Source organism: Scyliorhinus canicula, chromosome 7, assembly GCF_902713615.1.
Source record: "Scyliorhinus canicula chromosome 7, sScyCan1.1, whole genome shotgun sequence".
Classification (NCBI taxonomy): domain Eukaryota; kingdom Metazoa; phylum Chordata; class Chondrichthyes; order Carcharhiniformes; family Scyliorhinidae; genus Scyliorhinus; species Scyliorhinus canicula.
The window spans coordinates 44,778,172-44,799,078 of record NC_052152.1 but is presented as its reverse complement, the minus strand read 5'-3'; the positions used below and the strand labels follow the sequence as shown (position 1 = coordinate 44,799,078).

Sequence of the window (20,907 nt, the reverse complement as noted above, 5' to 3'; positions counted from 1 at the left end):
CCTTTGTGGGGGAGGGGGGGGGGGGGGGGGTCCGACCCCAGGGGGGGGGCTTCCAATGTGGCCTGGCCCGCGATTAGGACCCACCGGTCGGTGGTCCGGCCTCTGTGGCTGAGGCCTCCTTTCCTACGTGCCGGCCCCTGTAGCCCTGCGCCATGTTGTGTCAGGGCCAGCGCATTGAAGGAGGCCACTGCGCATGTTCTCGTTGGCGCCGGCGCAACTGCGCATGTGCGGATCCCGCGGCGCCCAGTTCGCGCCGGGATCTGCAGCTGGAGCAGCATTGAACCGCTCCAGCGCCGTGCTGTCCCCCTGTAGGGGCCAGAAGTAGACTTGGGAGCGGCCCGTTCACGCCGTCGCAAAGTGTGATGGCATTTACGACGGCGTGGACACTCTGCCGTGGGATTGGAGAATCCCGCCCATGAACCACCTCAACCAATAGCCTTTGGGATTTATTATGCACAATAACATGGGTTGCCACCTCCTCCCATTTACTTTGGTTTACTTTTCTATGTAGTCTTTGATACCAAAGATATCTGTCTCTTCCTGAGACACACCAGCTCTAACAGTAACGAACACTGGCGTCTGGTCTCATGGAACTTGTAGTACTGTTTCTTCAGCGTGTTCCAATGTAAATCATACCTCCATGAAACATACATCCCAGTAGATCCAGCTAGACTTTTAAACTCTACAGGATGCGAGGTTCCCTACAAGTGAGTTCCAAAATGCGTATTGCATTCGGGAGCTCACCCAGCTGTTAAACAAAGTGCATAATGCACTTAGAATATACTCTTTCTCCAATCTAATCCTCAGGGTGTGTCCTAGGCCCAACCATCTTCCGGTGCTTCATCAATGACCTCCCTTCCACCATAAGGTCAGAAGTGGGGGATGTTCGCAGATGATTGCAAAATTTTCAGCACCATTCGCGACTCCTCAGACAATAAGCTGGACAATATCTATTCTTGGGCTGACAAGTGGCAAGTTACTTACAAGTGCCAGGCAATGGTTAGACCACCTCCTACAAGAAAGGATCTAACCATCGCACCATGATATTCAGTGGCATTACCATTGCTGAATCCCCCACAATCAATATCCTAGGGGTTAACATTGATCAGAAACTGAACTGGACAAGCCATATTAAAATAAATAAAAACTGCTTATTGTCACGAGTAGGCTTCAATGAAGTTACTGTGAAAAGCCCCTAGTCGCCACATTCCGGCGCCTGTCCGGGGAGGCTGGTACGGGAATCGAACCGTGCTGTTAGCCTGCTTGGTCTGCTTTAAAAGCCAGCGATTTAGCCCAGTGAGCTAAACCAGCCTCTAATACTAATATTAATATTAATACTGTGGCTACCAGAGCAGGTCAAAGGCTAGGAAGCCTATGGAGAGTAACTTGCCTCCTGAGCCCCCAAAGCTGTCCATCGCCAACAAGACACAAGTTAGGAGTGTAATGGAATACTCACTGCTTGCCTGAATGAGTGGAACTCCAACAACACTCAAGAATCTCAACATCATCAGGACAAAGCAGCCTGCTTGATAGCTACCCCTTCCACAAACATTCAATCCCTCCACCACCAACGAACAGTGGCTGCCGTGTGTACCATCTTGAAGGTGCACTGCAGGAACTCACCAAGTTCCTTGGGGAGCACCTTCCAAACCCAAGACCACTATCATCTAGAAGGACAGGAGCAGCAGATACCTGGGAACCCCATTACCTGGAGGTTCCCCTCCAAGTCACTCACCATCCGACTTGGAAATATATCGCTATTCCTTCACTGTCGCTGGGTCAAAATCCTGGAACTCCCTCTGTAACAGCACAGTGGGTGTACCTGCACCTCGGGACTACAGCGGTTCAAGAAGGCAACTCACCACCATCTTCTGAAGGGCAACTAGAGATGGGCAATAAACGCTGGCCTAATCAGCGATGCCCACATCCTGTAAATGATTTTTTTAAAAAGCAGGTTGTCCCTTTGATGCTGTTTTGGTTTGTTCACACCAGCTGATAGGATTGCAAGCATTGCAAGGGTGTTTTCACATGGCAGAATGCTATTTTTCTCAGCATCAATAATGTAAGAGATCTTGTGATGTAGTTAACTGAATCATAGAACCTCTACAGTGCAGAAGGAGGCCATTCAGCCCATAGTGTCTTCACCAACCCTCTGAAAGAACACTCCATCCAAGCCCACTCCCCTGAACTATCCCAATAACCCTTTCACCTAACCTAGACATCTTTGTACACTAAGGGCCAATTTAGCATGGCCAATCCTCCAACCTGCACATCCTTGGACCATGGTAGGAAACCAGAGCACCCGGAGGAAACCCACACAGACACAGGGCGAACGTGCAAACTCCCCACAGTCACCCAAGGCTGGGTTGGGTGTGCAGTTCGCAAGCTATAAAAATGCACGGGGTGGGTTTTCCCGAGTCCAGAAGAATATTTGGCCTAGCAACTTTACGGAAAATAAAGCCTGTGGTGATATTGTTCTAAGCTGCAAAATAAAAACCCTAATAAACCAAAGTAACACAAAAATAGGAACCAGGGAACATAACATTTATATCTTGTGTGAGGGACTAAGACCTCACCCTCTATATCTTATAAAATATAGATATATATATATTGCTATCTCTCAAAATTTCAAACTCGCCAAGAACTAGAATGACTGAATCTATGATTACCTGTGACCCTGAAGAAAGGAAGCTACCTGTCGGTATCGAGGAAACTTGCACATTGTTATCTCAGAACAGCCATTAAAGACCCCATGCGGGCTGCACAGATCAAATTCAAAGAGAGCTATACAGGAACCAAATGCATTTCATAACTCAGGCTGTAAATCTTTCTTTTTCTGTCCCTCTTTTACTGTGTGAATGCAAAGGAGGGTTGTGACCCTTCTCCCGCATTTTGAGTGTGTGCGCAAATAAACTAACCCTCTGAGTTCATCTCATCTCGAGTTTGCTGCAGGGTTGTTAGCAGGAAATTGGCTCGCCACAAGGCGGAGAGATTGGAAATATACCATAGCTTATAAAGGGGGAAACAAATCAAAAATAGCTGATCACGGACAGGTGGTGAGAAGAGAAATCAGTACTGTTAAAAAATGCTTTTTATAAATAAATTTAGAATATCCAATTCATTTTTTCCAATTAAGGGGCAATTTAATGTGGCCAATCCAACTAACCTGCACATCTTTGGGTTGTGGGGGTGAAACCCACGCAGACACGGGGAGAATGTGCAAATGTACTGTTTAAATTAACCCCCCTCCTGTCCGTAATACTTGTCTGGATGTGAGCAATTTCAGGTCTCAGCTGTTCCATTGGAATTGAACCATTCAACCCAACAGCGAAAGACGAGGAATAAAGAAAGGTGAGTCATCTTTGGTATTCTGCATACACGCTAGAGGCGGGTATGAAAATACAGGACATCTTCTGTTCAGTTCTTGAAAAAAATGGTACATGAAACATATGTGTGCAATTGGTATATATTTATGTGTTTATAAGGCATAAAAAAGCAAATGTAAATGTCTGTTATTAAATTTGGTATGTATGGTTATCTATCGGTCAACATTCCTCCTGTTTTCATGCACTCTAAGCTTGATTACAGTTTACCTTCATTCCCACAGATCAATAACAATGTGAAAAAGAAAATGTGAGACTAGATAATCTAAAGCAATGGCTCGAAGTTATACTGGCTGGGATTCTCCATTTGGGAGACTGTGGGCGGGATTCTTCATTAGCCGCCGCCAAAATTGGGGGGTGCAAGTGGGCGGAGAATAGCTCCGGACGCCGAAATCGCAGCAGGTGGCAGTGTGATGCCGAATCGAGATGCTCCGCCTCCTTGAAAACGGGTCATTGCGACGCACGCGCACATAGTTGCAACACCGTTTGCATCTCATTAGTGGACCCACCCACGATACTCCGCCTCCGATGGCCCGCGTTCCCGACGGCGCGGTCCACGTGTGCTCTCACAAATCATGAACCTGGCGTAGTGGCTACTGAGAGAGAGAGAGGGCGTATGGAGAGTGTCCACCACCACCAGAATTTGCTGACAGCCATGCCGCTTGCCAGGGGGTTTCTGCCAGGGCTGGCGGGATGGCCAGGAGGTGAGCTGTGCGCTCGGGGTGGACAGGTAGACAACACTATTACCTCAGCCGGCAAAATAGCCATGTGGCTGCGCATGGCGATGCCACCCTGCTTTAAATCTGGTGTCCTGGGTCGTATAGGTGATCTCCCCGGGGCACTCCCCTGGTTGCCCTCTGCCCCCCCCCACCCCCGGGGTGCCCTCTGGCCCCAGCTGAACCATCAAAAATATGGGCGCTCCAGCACAACCTGTCCCATCTTTTCGGCCCCTGCAGGGTGTGAGTGGGAGTGTACTGATTAAGTGCGGCTGCAGCTTGTCGATCACGGACCCGCCGATTTCCACACCGTTTTTCATGGGAATCCCTCCCGGATTTCTGGAAAGTGTGCTGGCCAGGATGCTGGACGCAGTGGAGTAGAGGAGAGACACCCTCTTCCCACAGGTGGGCCACAGACTGAAGCTTGCTGTTGTCAACAGGGTGGGAGGAGGTGGCAGAGCGGTCAGTGCTCCCAGCCTGACGAGAAGGCCTGAAAACCAGTTCTGCAAACAGATGAATGACCTCCTCCGGTCAGCTCGGGTGAGTCACCACCTCTGTGGCATCACTCCCATCCTTACTCCTCACATCATCCCCCAATTCCCTAAAGACCAACCACACCCCACCTGCCTGCATCTCCCTTACAACCCATCCTCCACCAAACCCCAACACCTGTATTGTCCTCTTTGGCCAGGAGCCTTTCTCACACATTCCACCAGCATACAGACCCCGGTGGAACCTTCATCCATGTGTCTCACCATGTTTTATCTGTGTTCCCTGAGACAAGGCGGCCAATAACAGACGAGAGCACCAGAAGACTGAAGGCGGCATCCCTGACCTGCATGTCCAGGCCCCTGCGGTGCAGAGGGCAATACAGCTAGCAGGTAAGGCCGAGGAAAGGGTGGTGGTTGACATGGGGGTCGGCAAGCGGCCAGCAAATAAGAGACCAATGCAACACTGATGCCCCTAAGCAAGTGAGTCACTCCTCTTCCACAGACCAGACCATCCTAAGATGTCACCGTGCCTTTTGCCTTGCAGAGTCACCAACAGATGAGACCGAGCTGTCCGGGGCCACTGTCCTCGAGTCACATCACCAGCACACCCCAGGGCACCAGTCCGAGGAAGATACCGACTTCTCGTCACTACTGTCACCTGCACCCTCCACCATCACAGAGATTATCAGCTTGGTGGGCATTTTAGTGAAGAGGCTCCTGGGCCACCTTCTAGTGCGCACTTCAGATATAATGCAGCATAACAGGTGGAGGCAGGGTCTCCAGAGCGGACTGCCCACTCCCAGGGAACAACTGTAGTCTGCCCGGATAGGTGTTGCGCTTCTGGATGTGCACCAACTGCACAATCAGGGAGTGGAACCCGTTATTATTGATGAAGGGAGCCTCCTGTAGAACCGGTGTCTGGAGGGGTATATGCGTTCCATTGATCACCCCCTGGACTGAGAGCATGCCAACCAAGATGGTTAATCCTATAGCCCAGGCATCTTGATAGGCCTGGTCCAGATTGAATGTTATACAGTCCGCTACCTGGGCGCATAAGGCATCAATCACATTGTGGATGCACCTGTGTGCTGACGTCAGCGAGACTTCACACGGTATCCGCTTGAACCATAGAATAAACCAGAGGCATAAAGGTTCCGGGTGACCATCACCTTCACGGCCATCATGAATGGGCCATCAGGAGTGGGTATACTCCTCCATAGCCCCCTGGTGCCAGGGTGCCACCATCTGCCATGTATGGCGCATGGTCTCACTGGTTAGCCGAAGTCTTCGGCAGCACAGGCGGTCCAGCAGCTCCTTGAAGGACAGATGCCAATAATACACATGTGCCCTCACGTGGCACCTCCTTCGCACCTCCTCCTCGGCCTGTTGGAAGGCGGGCACTCGAGTCTTACTGAATGGCCTCTGCTCTTCTAGGGCAAGCTCCTCTTGTGCAGGGTCCTCTCTGAGCTGGTTCTCCTCCTCCAGCCTCCATGTATTCGCAACAACAGCTGCGGCCAAGTAGATAACGAGCATTGTCGGCTGTACTCTAAAATTCATTCTCTGTAGGGGGGAGGGAGAAAGAGAAGAAATGTTAGCAGGATGAGTAAACCCTTGCCCATCCAATGCCACCAAGTTACATAGTCACCCTGAGTTGTAATGCTGCGCCACCGTCAACATGTCCCCCCCAATCCGCACCCCATCCCCATCCCTCACCCGGCCCCGTCAATATGTTGACGTCCGCACTGCACCCCTGTCCCTATCAGTGAGTTGCACCGGGTCTGTGGTGTGGGGATCCTCTATCCTCACCACCCATCCCTGTCAACAGGGGTATGGGTGGCAGCCATAACCCGTGGCAGCGATAGGCTCTGTGGCCCTGCCTCCCCAGTGGGGTCTCCTGTGGGTTTCCTCACTGGGTGCGCCGTGTGTTATCCCACCAGAAAAGTGGCACCTGGTTTTGCAATGGAGAAGGTCATTGTGTGCCACCAATCACCTCCATGCTTAGAGGCTTGTATATGGGCAGGTCCTACAGATGGGGTTGATGCAGGGAAGTGTGTATCTGCAGGGAGCATATCTGCAGTGTGATGTGGGTCCTGTGACAACCTGACCGTGGGCAGGATGAATGGGAGCAGGGGAGCGGTGGGCAGGCAGTGCTTGGAGACAGCTGGGGGTCCTGAGGGGTGGACTAGCTGCTAGTGTCACTGGTGCAACATCTGCCCTGAGAGGGACAATGTGTCAGCGAGAGTGCCAAAGGCCATGATGCATGTGTCCTTTGTTTGGGGTGAGCTCTGCTATTCCCCTGCTTCTCCTGCAGTGGGGTTGAGCTTCTGATGAGCGCACTGAGGAGTGGCAGCACCTGGTGTGCCACTGATTGGGCTTGACCACACCCATTGGGGTCTGAGGATTTCCAGAGGGGCAGCCTGGGTAGGTTCCCAGATGACCAGAGGCTCTGTAAACATTTACAGGACGCAGTGAGCAGTCAGCAGAGTGAACAGCCAGGGGTCTGTAAGGAGCACCAAAGGGATACATTTAAATCACATACTGCAGCAATGGCAATCTGTGCCAGGCCATCCCAATCCCAAGGGGGGCATCCTGAGTCCATGGACTTGGCACCAAGTAGTTCCCCGCTACTCCCACCGATCCAGGTAGCTGCCCCTCAGCAAGTCCAACAACCTTGGAGAGATTTTAAGAGTTTTCTTACCTTCTCGCACTCCCTCAACAGCCATAGCACTCAGGTCCCACTTGTAAATACTTGCACCAATTTGCACCCGCCATCTAAGAGGGGTGGAGCATCGTGGAGGGGTGGAGCATGAAGTGTCCAACCGACTAATGATATTAAAATCCATGCAAATGATGATTTTGCGTGGACCCTCCGGCATGGGGTACAAACTTCAATTTTGTCACCAGCAAGGGACCAGAATATGGCGTTGGATTCAGTGTCAGGCACAAAATGGATTTTTTCCATTTTACATGATTCTCCCCCTGATCGCAATTCTCACTTCTGGCATAGCGAAGTGGAGAATCCAGCCTAATATTGATTATAAGGTGCAGTCCCAAAGCACATGTTCTTCTGACACAATGGGCCCGATTCTCCGCCCCCCACGACGGGTCGGAGAATAGCGGGAGGGCCTTCCCGACATTTTTCCCGCCCTCCCGCTATTCTCCCCCCCCCCCCCCCCCCCGCCCAACTCCCGACACGAATCGCTGCCGCCGTCTTTTTACGGCCGGCAGCGATTCACAGCTGTTCGATGGGCCGAAGCCCCAGCCCTTTACGCTGTTTTTACGAACGGCAAACAGACCTGGTCTGGCCGTTCGTAAAAACGGCGGGAACAACTCGCTTTTTATAACCATGGCACCGATTGGCACGGCAGTACCACGGCCGTGCCAAGGGTGCCATGGGCCCGCGATCGGTGGGCACCGATCGCGGGCAGCGGGCCCGATGCCCACGCACTATTTGTCCTTCCGCCGCCCCGCAGTATCCATTCGCGGGGCGGCTGAGGGGCATCCCGGCCCGCGCATGCGCGGGTTTCGCGCAAATACGCGATGACGTCATCCGCGCATGCTAGCCCCGACCGGGGACCAGAATCGGTTCCCAGTCGGGAAGGGGTGCGCTGGCATCAAACCCGCCCGGGTTTGACGCCAGCCTTACAATTTCTCCCGTTTTGGGAGAATCGCGCCCAATGTGCTGCCGTGGCAGTGGGTCTGTCAAAGGTACCATTGGAAAAAGCTCAGAAATGGTCAATCACACTGTGGTAAACACCACTGATCATACACTACGTATATTACAGTACTGCCATCGTACTCCAGCTATTACAGTAAATCCCGGCCTGCTGGCTCCACCCAGCAGGCTCTGTATAAAAGTGTACGCTCTCCTGCACTGCCCCCATTCTTGGTTCCAGCTGCAGGAGGCTTAACATCTAGCACAATAAAGCCTCAATAGTTCACCATTCATCTCGTAGTCATTGATGGTACATTACACACATCTTTTTGGCAAGGGATGGTAATGTGATGACTCTGGAAGGGAGAACAGAAATACCTTTCTGGACAGATCTTATAATGATCAATATTTTAGGATCTGGCATGAAGTTAAGGGCTGCATAACATTGAAACCCATTGGCAAAGCAGGGCCCTTAGGTCCAGAAGGCAGCAGGCTTTTTTGCAAGAGACTGGGAAGGTCTACAACAGCCTCCATGGAGAAGCTCAACCATAAGATGCACCAAAACTGAGTTGGGTATGGTCTTCGAAGAACAACCCCATCACCTCCCATCTTCTAACTGGCCCAGCTGCTTCTGTTGTTGCTGCTGCTCCTTTCCCTCCCCCCTCCCAATGAAACTGGCAATAATAGTACCCAATGATAAATAGATAGAGCTTACTGAGGGGCTGTAAGGCAAAAGAAAAATGAGAAGAATCAATCTGGAAGCTGGAAACTCTCCTGGTAATTCAAACAGCACGATAATATACTGATCCTGTGAACCAAATGCATTATGTGAGTGTCGCGTTAAATCCTGCTTCAGTGCTCTCAAAAGACCAATCCTGATTTACTAGTGCATTGGGAATTGTGTAAGACCTGCAAGATCACATTAACATGATGCAGGGGTCCTAATTTTATTGTGGAATACCAATTTGCATGTATTCACGAGGCCCAAGCCTGTCTCAGGTCGGTGTCTTTCCTGACCCCCCAAAAAATTTGTGGTTAGAACGGCAGCCGGCAGGACTGTAGGAATGATTTGGTAAATACTGTTCAGTGATTTTAGGGTTAAATTCAACCCGAGTCACAGGAAACCAGTGGGGTCTGGAAACAGAAAGCAGTCAGGTTCAGCAGTAGCATGCAGGGGTAAAGTTGGAATTATTTTATTCATGTAACGCAACCCATTGATATGTTCCCACTGGTTTGTATTACAGCGCGAGAACAGATTTTAATAAGCGAATCCAATCATAACTGTCACTCTCTTTATTCCTATGATGTTAAATGATTCATATCTGTCTTCTTCTTGCCAAATATTTTCTCAGTCCATCTTCGAAGCAATTTAAAAAGGGAGATGTGGAACAGTCACAAAGATCCAAGTCAGGTTACAGGGACAGCCTCCTGTTACACCTCTAGGGTGAGCTATTAGATGTTAGGAAGTACAGGCATGTTGCGAAATATACAATGTTCAGACCATTTATGCGAGTGACTCGCCCCACTGTGCCAATAAAATCCTGGACAGAGCCCTAACATTTATACATGCACCGCCTATTAAAAGATAAATATTATGAATAATGCCCTGAGCAGCAATTTATAGTCAGGAACCACAGTAGCTTTCAAAAAAATGATGGAAATTTTGAATTCTACCCATGTGTCTAAAATTGAGTTGTTTGAGATTCTACTCTGCGGGTATAATAAATAAAGGACTACTCACCAGTCACGGCGCATTACGAATCAATAAGTTCCAGTGGTACATCTGAGTTGTATATGGATTAATAAATTGCTGGGACTACATTACAACGTTGTAACACAATCAAGAGTTCAAATGACACCATAAATCATAACAGGAAAGCTTATTAAGTTCACACTGGCTTCAGGGTAATCCAGCACTATAATGGCCTCTGCGATGCACCATCATCCATCTATTATTAAAATGGATTCAAGTTTGGAATGACAAAACATGCATACATCCACGTGGAGGAACAATGCACTCACTTACCACAGAAAGGCGAGCCACTTGATGTCATCAGGTACACCTTAACTTCCTTTGGCTGCACATCTGCACTCAAACCCGCATGCTCCAAAAGTCCTAGATTTTGAAAACATTCTAATATATCTTACACAGATTTCCTAACGGAATTAAGTAAAATGTATAGATGTTCGAAATGGGTCAAAAGATGAGTTTTTGCATTTGTGGAAAACCGGTGACAGCAAAATGGTAGCCTGTTCTACTTCTCTCCTGACATTATTCCCAATAACTTCAATGGAAAGAAAGAAAATGGGCAGACATGCAAATCAGGTGGTTGATTTGCTTTTGTTCATTTTAACCTATTGCGCAGTCAAAATCTCCCCCCAAGCCCTCACTCCTATCCATTCCAGCATTTAATTATTTTACGATCTAAAACCTAAGAAAATTAATATTGCTGCCATAATGTTACTGAAGATCGCCGAGTGACAATTACTGAATTAGAAAATGGCACGTTTCAAAATGCTTGGAATCAAACAACATCAAGGGCAAGGATCCACCCCTTAATAAGGGAACGTTTTCAAAAAAATGTTATAATTTCAGTCTGTCTCTAGTCATTGTATCAAATAGACATGGTGATTCCTGTTTCAAAGTTAAATTTTCATGAAATGTTCACAGGAAGAATGACAAAACGCTGTAGAAATTATTTTTGCTATATTGTATAAACTATCAAAATGGAACAAATAATTGTTTCAGTGGAAGGGATAGCAATTACAGAGATGTTTTAAAATAATTAACTCTGTGAGTTGTTATAATTGTAGCATATTCAGAGGTAGCGATGTTTTGAGTTGACATTAATTGAGTGGTCTCCTGGGAGTATATGGGGCGGGATTCTCCCAGCCCGGGGGCTAGGCCAGAGAATCCCTGCAACCGGGCCACGCCAACCCAACGCCGGCACGCGATTCTCCGCGGAGAATCGGCGCCATTGGCGCCGTCGCGTTTGGCGTGGCGCCGGTTGCGGGCCGCTGTACGTGGCCGGTCAGCCGATTCTCCGGCCCGGATGGGCCGAGCGGCCGCTCTAAAAAGGCAGAGTCCCGCCGGCGCCGTCCACACCTGGTTGCAGCCAGCGGGAACTCTGCAAACAGCATTGGAGGGCGACCTGTGCGGGGTGGAGGGGGGGCTCCGATCCCGGGGGGGACCTCCGATGGGGTCTGGCCCGCGATCGGGGCCCACCGATCGGCGGGCCAGCCTCTCGCTCTCCGGGCCTTTTTCTCCCACGCCGGCCCCTGAACTCCTGCGCCATGTTGCGTCGGGGCCGGCGAGTTGAAGGAGGCCACTGTGCATGCTTGTGTTGGCGCCGGCACAGATCCCGCGACGCACAGTTTGCGCCGGGATGGGAGGCTGGAGCGGCGTGAACCACTCCAGTGCCGTGCTGGCTCCCTGTAGGGGCCAGAATCGGTACTCCCAGCGGCCCGTTCGCAACGGCGTTTTCGACGGCGTGGACACTCTGCCGCCGAATGGGAGAATCCCGCCCATGGTGTACTCTTTTCTGACCATTTGCTGCTTCTTTACGAATACTTAATATACATGGGCGGATGCATTAATATAGATTTATTATACCCTTTGGATGGAATCTCAAATCTTGACTTATTAACACGGATGTTGGGTCGTTTCAAGTAATTTCACATTTCTGAAAAGCACAGAGGGATGTGCTTTGAAAATGTTTATTCACGTGGGAACTCCAGATGGTCAGTATGTTTAAAACATTCTCCTGTATTTCTAATGTGTGTTCTACAAGAGCCAGTTTTAGAGAGAGCAGGAGAGGACAGTTGGGCAGTTCAAGAAACACAAGGTGGATTATAAGCAATATCTATCAGCCACGACAACAGGGGGATTCAGTCCCGGATCTGTGTCGGCTGCAATCCACACAGCAGCATCTGGATGGCACTCAGATGAAGCAAACTAAACTGCTGCATCATCTGGCACATCCAGCCAACAACAGGAGATATCACTCAGTTCAGTCAGCATGCAGGTCATTGCGGCATGATGGAAGGAACAGGCGCTTCCATTATGTAGTTGCAGACATCAAGTGCAGCACCACTTGGAGCAGAGAAACAAGTTCCCTGAACATTCATTAATGATGGTGCCTGATGCCTGCAAAAAATGGACTCAAAGTTTTTACTCTCCATCTTGTTGCCTGCCCCTTCTCAGATTCTCAGTCTAAGCAGGGCTAGATGCTTAAGGTGTATTTTTCTTGAGTGTCACTAAGGTAGTGAGTGTAAAATAAGGCAGGAGGTAATCTTACATTCATCCTTCCTCATTTAAGTAGGAGCTCCATGCTGGTTGTGGCAGGAATGGGGGAGTACCTCATTAATCAATGCAAGGGTCCTCTGATGTCCAAAGGGTTCCTATGCAACTTTTGGATACAAATAAATGGGGCATGTTCCATCCATGCACCATCTATTGGTACTTGGATAGAGCAGCCTAACCTGTGTTTCTTAAATGGAATCCATGCAGGCTGTTCAGAAATAGGTTAATTAAATACTGCGAAATAATAACAGAAAGTGTTGGAAAAACTCAGCAGGTCTAGCAGCATCAGCAGAAAGAGAAACAGAGTTAACGTCTTAATATGACTCTTCTTCAAAACACAGAATCATAGAATCCCTACAGTGCAGAAGGAGGCCATTTGGCCCATCAAGTCTGCACTGACCCTCTGAAAGAACACCCTATTGAGGCCCAATCCCTCACCATATCCTCGTAACCCCACCTAGGGCAATTTAGCATAGGCAATCCACCTAACCTGTACATCTTTGGACTGTGGGACGAAACCAGAGCACCCGGAGGAATCCCATGCAGACACGGGAAAAATGTGCAAACTCCACATAGACAATCACCTGAGTTCAGAATCGAACCTGGGTCTCTGGTGCTGTGAAGCAACACTGCTAACCACTGTGTCACCGTGCCGTCCAGGTTAATTAAAGATTTTGAATGATTTTTGTGAGAGAGAATGAACAATATTATTAGTAAACATATTGTAACAGAACAGTTTTGATGAAAATTTATTGACCGGAAACATGCTAAATCTCTGCCCAGATGCTACTTGACCTGCTAAGCATTTGCAGCATTTTCTGTTTTTGTTTATTGTACTAATAAAACATGTCAGTACTTCTTCCGTACCTATGCGTGGACAGCTCCGTAATGAATGATTATAGCAATCAATACATTCCCCATTGGTAAAGTGTTCATAAGTCTCACAAGGGAAAGCGACCAGTGGACAATGATTCTTTATGGAACTGATATACAGATAAATTGCTCTGATGTGATCACAGATTAAGTACTTGTACACTGCAAAAAAAGAGAGACATTTGTATGCAGTAGCAGTATTTTATGGTCACACCATCATTTTGAAACTAAATAACGTAATGCATTCATCACACTCTTTTACTTAAATTACTGTACAATGTACATTTCTTTTGAAAAATGACCCTACTTTGTTAAATAAAACATAGGAGGATATTTGATCTGGGAAATCTTTGTTTGAACAATTGAACTAAATAAAAGTGTGATTTTTAGCTTCACTTATAGTTTTCCTGAGATAGTGAGCTACGTAGAATTCGAGGCTTTCTGAGCCAGGGCAGCAATTGAAATGCTTTAAGTGGCCTCAGGATCCCCGGGCTAGCGAGAACAAGAAAGACAGGGTTGCTACCTTATCATCCTCTAGCTGGGTAGTGTACGTGTACGAACATGTGAGAAGGCATGGGCGAGAAGAGAATTAATTCCAGCTATTTTACCCTTCACATACCAGATTATCTGCCGACACCCGATAACCAAGCTCACACCCAAAGAACAAATATTTGGGTGAGGTTCTGTACAGCTGACCGTACCTTGGAACCTGCACCCCAACCATAGGGGAGGGGGGGTTTGATAATTGAAAAATATTCAAATGGCCAAAATATTCCTTGATTCCATGACTTCTGAATTACGATAAAGTCATAAAATGTTATAAACCAATAAGAAATTGGCTGGTTTCAATTGGTCAACAAGATCGTCATTTACAAGATGATTGGATAAAATGGTGACGTACCCCTCTAGTATTAGTAAACCTATACATCTTCTCTCAAACACCTTCAAACATGAACATAATCCTGTCTGCTGTACGATTCCTATATTTTTCATCATTGTTCAAACCAACCCATTAGTATGGCTAGTTATACTAGTAAAATGAACAAAAAGGCAATAGAAAATAAAGAGGGTTGATCACAATTAGAGATATAAAAGAAACATAAATTTAAAAAAATAGAAAATAGTACAAAGGAAAAACCTACAGGGCTGAATTCTCTGTCTTGGAGCATAGAATCCCTACAGTGCAGATGGAGGCCATTCAGCCCATCGAGTCTGCACCGAACCTCTGAAAGAGCACCCTATCTAGACCCACTTCTTCACCCAAACCCCGAAACCCCACCTGATCTGCATGCCAGGACACCAAGGGGCAATTTAGCGTGGCCAATTCACCTAAGCTACACATCTTTGGACTGTGGGAGAAACCTACGCAGACACGGGGAGAGAGTGCAAACTCCACACAGCCAACTGAGGCCGGAATTGAACCCGGCCCCTGGTGCTGTGAGGCAGCAGTGCCGCCGTGGCGCCCATTCACGGCAGCGGGATTCTCCGGTCCCACTGCAGTGAATGGGAGATTTGGCTGTGTGCCAAATTCTCCGTCCTCGCATGTTAGCGGTAGCGAAGCGGTCTTGCAACGGAGAATCCCATCCATAGAAAAGAAAAACAAATAGAAATTAAAATAAGACAATTAAACCCTGAGAAAGAATGTTTGGGATTATATACAAATTAATATAAAATAAAAAGATATTTGGATTGCATGATATGTGTGAATTTAAATAGAAATGTATAATTTATCGTTGTAATCAGTCACTTGTGTTCCAAGTTTAGAGATAAACTGTAGTAAGCACACTAACAAGATCTAGTGGTCAAAATTAGTACTGCACGGATGCAGGAACAAAATGCCCCAAAAAAGACCAATTGGCTATATCAAGCATCAATTCAAGCATGCCTCGCTTTGTTGATGTAAACTTTGCCTTCTTTAACTAAAGTGAAACAAAATGTATCAAAACCAATAAAGTATGCCACAACAGTGGAAAGATAACTTAAAATTTTCTATTGGCAATATTAATGGGGTAAATGCTAAACGCATTTATGTGCTATTACTTTGTCCACAACTACGAAGGGTGAAGCACTATTATCCAAATGTACTTGATGACTGTCTGTTAGTATTGCTACACATATGGAAAATTCTGGTGTATTATTTGCCTCTCGTCCTCAATGTTGTTGACAAATTAAGTACTTCGAACTGTTTATACCAGGGGTGGGCAAACTTTTCCGTGCAAGGGCCACATTCAGAAATTCACAATTTTAAAGGGCCGCATAGTATATTAATTAATAGTCCCGGTTGTAACCAATTAGCGTGCGGCATATACCTCAGCGTTTCCCCCGGCGGCATCCTGCCTTTAACCCTCTTTTTCTCTACTTTTCAAAAATGGCGCTTCACCCGGTTATGATTCTGGGCGCCTCATATAGAACATAGAACAGTACAGCACAGAACAGGCCCTTCGGCCCCCGATGTTGTGCCAAGCAATGATCACCCTACTCAAGTCAATGTATCCACCCTATACCAGTAACCCAACAGCCCCCCCATTAACCTTATAAAAAATAAAAACATTTTTTAAAAATAAAAAAAAAAAAATTTAAAATTTTTTTTATGACTTGATCTTGGTGGGCCGCATAAAAACCTTTGGCGGGCCGCATGCAGCCCGCGGGCCGTAGTTTGCCCACCCCTGGTTTATACCATCCTCAAACATTTACTGCATATTTAACATTCAAATCTTTGTTCTGCACAGGGACCATGGAATTCCAAGCCAAAGATGATAATTAGTTGAAGAAGTGTAATGCAGATTGTAAAATCACATTACTATACTGGAGTTTTGTTTTATTTGTAGCCGGGTAGGAGCAGGAAGAAATTTTGCAGAATATTCCTCAGCAAATAAAAGGAGTGGGTGGATGCCTTTGGCGCCAACTCTCGGGCTGGTGAGCACCGATCACTCGCCATCTTTAAAATTCTATCCCATGTGTTTTTGAATCCATAAAATCCTTCAGGAATAACACTTCTACTTAATCTCATGTAACTGAATCAATCATGACCGTGAGGCTAAACCATTCTTATTTAATTCTAAAATATTACCTGAGGATAAAGTGGGACGAGCACAACCAGGTTGGTCTTTTCCATCATTCAGGTAGAAATCAATATGCCCAACTGGCCGAGAAATCCCAAAGTCTGTAAATTACCAAAACGATGCATGAATACTGGATTAGCTACTGGCTAGAATATTAGAGAAAGGAAATCGGCACACACACTCATCTCAATATCGGGGTTTTGTTAAAAGGAATGATATCCGGGATTGACAATTAAAAATTTGCAGTTATCTGCCTACTGTACAGTTAATTTTCCATGATGTATTCCATAAGAATCATTCATTTTAAAATCTAGAGTTGAGGTTGCTGTTTAGTAGCTCTTTTAAACTTGAAAGTACAGGACTTCAAATATACTGATGCAGCTTTTGCAGAAGGTGGTTCCTGTAGAACATGGGGCGGAATTCTCCGCAACGGCCGACGCTGTCGTGAAACCCGGAGTGTTTCACGACGGCGTCGGAGGCCGCTCCTCACCCCCTATTCTCCCCCCCGGAGGGGGGGAGGGGGGGGGGGCTAGGAGCGGCGTTTCGTGGAACTCGGCCGCCGGGCCTTGATGCTGGCGTCAAGGTGGCACGCCGATAATGACGCGGCTGGCGGTGCCTTAGTGACGTCAGCCGTGCATGCGCAGGTTGGCCGGCTCCAACCCGCGCATGCGCGGTTGCCGTCTTCCCCTCTGCTGTCCCGCAAGACGTGGCGGCTTGATCTTGCGGGGCGGCGGAGGGGAAAGAGTGCGTCTCTTGGAGACGCCGGCCCGACAATCGGTGGGCACCGATCGCGGGCCAGTCCCCTCTCGAGCACGGCCGTGGTGCTCGATCCCCTCGCCGCCCCCCACAGGCCCCAAACTCACCTTTCACGCTATGGTCACGCCAGCAACGACCAGGTGTGGGTGCCACCGGCGTGAACAGGTCGGGAACGGCAGGCCGCTCGGCCCATACGGGCCGGAGAATCGCGCGTCGCCGTGATAAACGGCGACCCGCGATTCTCCGAGCGGCGTGTAGCAAAACGCGACACGCCATTTTGGGGGGGTGGGAGGGGAGAATCGCGGGAGGTGCCAGAGCGGCCCTCCCGCGATTCTCCCACCCGGCCTGGGCAGCGGAGAATCGGGCCCATGGTTTTGATCCATCAGGAGTGGAGGGCCTCCATTTCCCTCTCGGCCACTTTAGTTACCATGGTTCCTGGTTCCTGCAGAACATGGTTTTGATCCATCAGGAGTGGAGGGCCTCCATTTCCCTCTCGGCCACTTTAGTTACCATGGTTCCTGGAATTTTCTAGTTCATGATAGCGATCCAGATGTGCGGAAAGGAAGGGACAAGATCATGTGCCTCTGTTCCCTCAAGTCTTGCCCACCATTCACTTACCTGAATGGAATGAATGTGAAAAGGGTTCTCTAATGGATGAGCAATCCATTTAATCAGATTACCATACAGGGGAAAGACAAATAGGTACCCCAATTTCTTCTTTTACCAAAGATATCGCAGTCTTTGCTGTTACTTATTCTGACACCCAAGCTTTCCTGATATGAAAAATGTTAAATGTAATCTTCTAGACTGTACTAAGGGGAGGAGAACAATACTTGCGACACTTACGATCAGAATCACTGTGAATGGCTTCAACAAAGACTGCGTCACCAGGATCCAGCCGCTCATCGATACTTGCCTTAGAAAACTTGGGCCCAGCGGGATCTAAACCTAAAAATGGGAAATTAGGATAATTGCTTTTCTAGACCCATGGAGGAAGGACAAATAATTTAGTTATATTTAATTACGTTAAACATATATAGAAGCAGGCTATTCAGCCTATCCAGGCCCGTGTTGGTTCCACTCTTGCTTACTCCCATGTCACTGCATTAGATTATCCTTCTATTCCTTTCTTGTTTGTGTTTGTCTAGCTTTCCCTTAAATGCATCAACACCAGTCCCCTCAACTCCTCCCTCTGCTGGTGAGTTCCACATTCTAATCATTTCAAGAAGCTTCTCTTGAACTCCCTATTGGTTTTATTAGTTAGAATCTTATATTTATTTCATGTCTTAGAATTTACAGTGCAGAAGGAGGCCATTCGGCCCATCGAGTCTTTACCGGCTCCTGGAAAGAGCACCCTACCCAAGGTTAAAACCTCCACCCTATCCCTATAACCCAGTAACCCCACCCAACACTAAAGGCAATTTTGGACACTAAGGGCAATTTATCATGGCCAATCCACCTAACTTGCACATCTTTGGACTTTGGGAGGAAACCGGAGCACCCGGAGGAAGCCCACGCACACACGGGGAGGATGTGCAGACTCCACACAGACAGTGACCCAAGCCAGAATCGAACCTGGGACCCTGGAGCTGTGAAGCATCCACAATGGTACCGTGATCCCTGATTTTTGATCTCTCCCACTCAGGTCACTAATAAGTCTTCTCTATTCGAGTGAAGAGCCTGCTCAATCCTTCCAGGTAGATAGATCCTCTCAGTTCTGGTTACGTCCTTGTAAATGTTTTTGCAACTTCTCCAATGCCTCTATGGGCGTGATCCATCAACCACTTTGCATCCGGCACAAATCTGGGCGCGCTGGGTGAATAGCGTGTGAGGACAAAATCAAGATTTGCACTGGGCACCAACCATTTTGTGATTCACCTGTCCCACTCCCAATGGCAAGTTCCGGATTTTGCCCCAAAATGGCAAGAATATCATTACCCTAATTTGCATTCATTTCAATCTCATTAACAAGGTTGAAGTTGAATGCAACGGCCTCCCAGCAGGAAGTCATGCGAGCGACGTTTGGTACTCCTTTTCAAAAATGTGAAGCTGGCGCAATGGCTACTGAGGGGAAGTGAGGAGGGGAGTAGCATTTTCTGGCATGCAGCTCAAGGGCACCGGAGCTGCTGCCCTTGGGCATGGGGTGGGGTAGGGATTTCCGTCTGTGAGGCTTTCAAGCCATCTTTAAATATTGTGGAGACTAATAACAGGGGCAACCACAGCTGCAGCCTGTCTGTCCCACCAAACCCTCCCAGGACGGAGCCCTGCTACACCTTCTCTCCTGAGAGTCAACTTCAACCCCTTTGACTGTGAGCAGCCTCTAACTTCACAGCTGAAGGCTATTTCAAAGGAGGAATTAGCCTTGTTAGTTGTGAGAGCACTTCATAATCCTGAACTCCTCAAGTGCCTTCTCAAAGGCAAGAGTGCCATGTCTCAGAAGATGATTAGTGCACTGCATGTCCAGCATACTTTGATGCCTGAACAGGCAGCTGCCAACAATCAAATACAAAAGAATAGGGCTTCATCACTGAGGATCCTCTCATGGCCAAAGGTTAAGTGTCCGGATGAGTGGAGGGCAGCTGAGCACGACCTCCCTAATGTTCCTGGCAGAGATCTTTGATCTAGAGGCTCCTGATGGGCTGGGGGACAGTGTGTAGAGCAAAGTTTGCCAGTGCAACATGATCACTGGATGATACTCTGGGAGAAGGCCTGAGTTGGCACTGTCAGTGGGTCAATATAAAAGTCAGGAGAGTGATGACAACTCACTGTGAGGAAAGCTCTGGTGCTTCTCAGCATCTGATAAAGTCTGACTCCTATCTTTCTGCTGACAGTGCGCTCGCACCCATCCTCTGAACGGGGTCTGCACTGGGGCTTTTAATCTTAGACCACTGTGCCCAGGGAACGGCGGACAACGTGTGGGGGTGCAGGCAGGCCCACTGTGAAGATTGATATGACAGACACTTCACATTTAGGGCGTAACATGTTTTAGAACATAGAACATACAGAGCAGAAGGAGGCCATTCGGCCCATCGAGTCTGCACCGACCCACTTAAGCCCTCACTACCACCCTATCCCGGTAACCCAATAACCCCTCCTAACCCTTTTGGACACTAAGGGCAATTTAGCGTGGCCAATCCACCTAACCTGCACAACTTTGGACTGTGGGAGGAAACCGGAGCATCTGGAGGAAACCCACGCAGACACAGGGAGAATGTGCAAACTCCGCACACACAGTGACCCAGGGGGGAATCGAACCTGGAACCCTGACGCTGTGAAGCCACAGTGCTATCCACTTCTGCTACCGTGCCGCCCATAGTTTTAATAGTGAATATTTTACACTTCTATTCCCCCTAGCTACAGAGAGTGACCTACCAGTGATCACTCAGCCCCCGATGCAGACTCCTCACTCTTCTTGATCTTTTATGGCCGAGAGCTACACCTAAGTGTCCCCAGGATGTATATCAAAGGTGGCGGCAGGCTGCTACTTCCCGTGCTCTGTGCCCTTTGATACCCTAGGTGAATGTCCTCTGGAGGGCCTGGATCCGGAGGGCCCTGGCTGATTTACTGGTGTCACAGGCGTCGCCGTGCTACCATGTTCTGCCTGCTGCTCTTGAGATGCGCCGGTATCAGGAGGGGGGGGGATCCAGAAGAACTGGAGTCTGCCATAG

General features: G+C 48.2%; 1 protein-coding gene across 2 annotated transcripts in view; it reads right to left on the bottom strand.

The window, feature by feature from the left end:
- The window catches only part of pla1a (phospholipase A1 member A), a 46,565-nt gene that overhangs the window by 14,462 nt on the left and 11,196 nt on the right, over window positions 1-20,907 (bottom strand). The window contains exons 5-8 of one of the 2 annotated variants that reach the window (XM_038801900.1): window positions 18,086-18,187; window positions 16,492-16,584; window positions 13,416-13,583; window positions 10,272-10,361 (exon numbers count right to left, since the gene is read on the bottom strand). In XM_038801900.1, the coding sequence (XP_038657828.1) occupies window positions 10,272-10,361; window positions 13,416-13,583; window positions 16,492-16,584; window positions 18,086-18,187 (453 nt within the window). The remainder of the gene's footprint in view (window positions 1-10,271; window positions 10,362-13,415; window positions 13,584-16,491; window positions 16,585-18,085; window positions 18,188-20,907) is intronic. The other variant, XM_038801901.1, reaches the window with a different exon arrangement.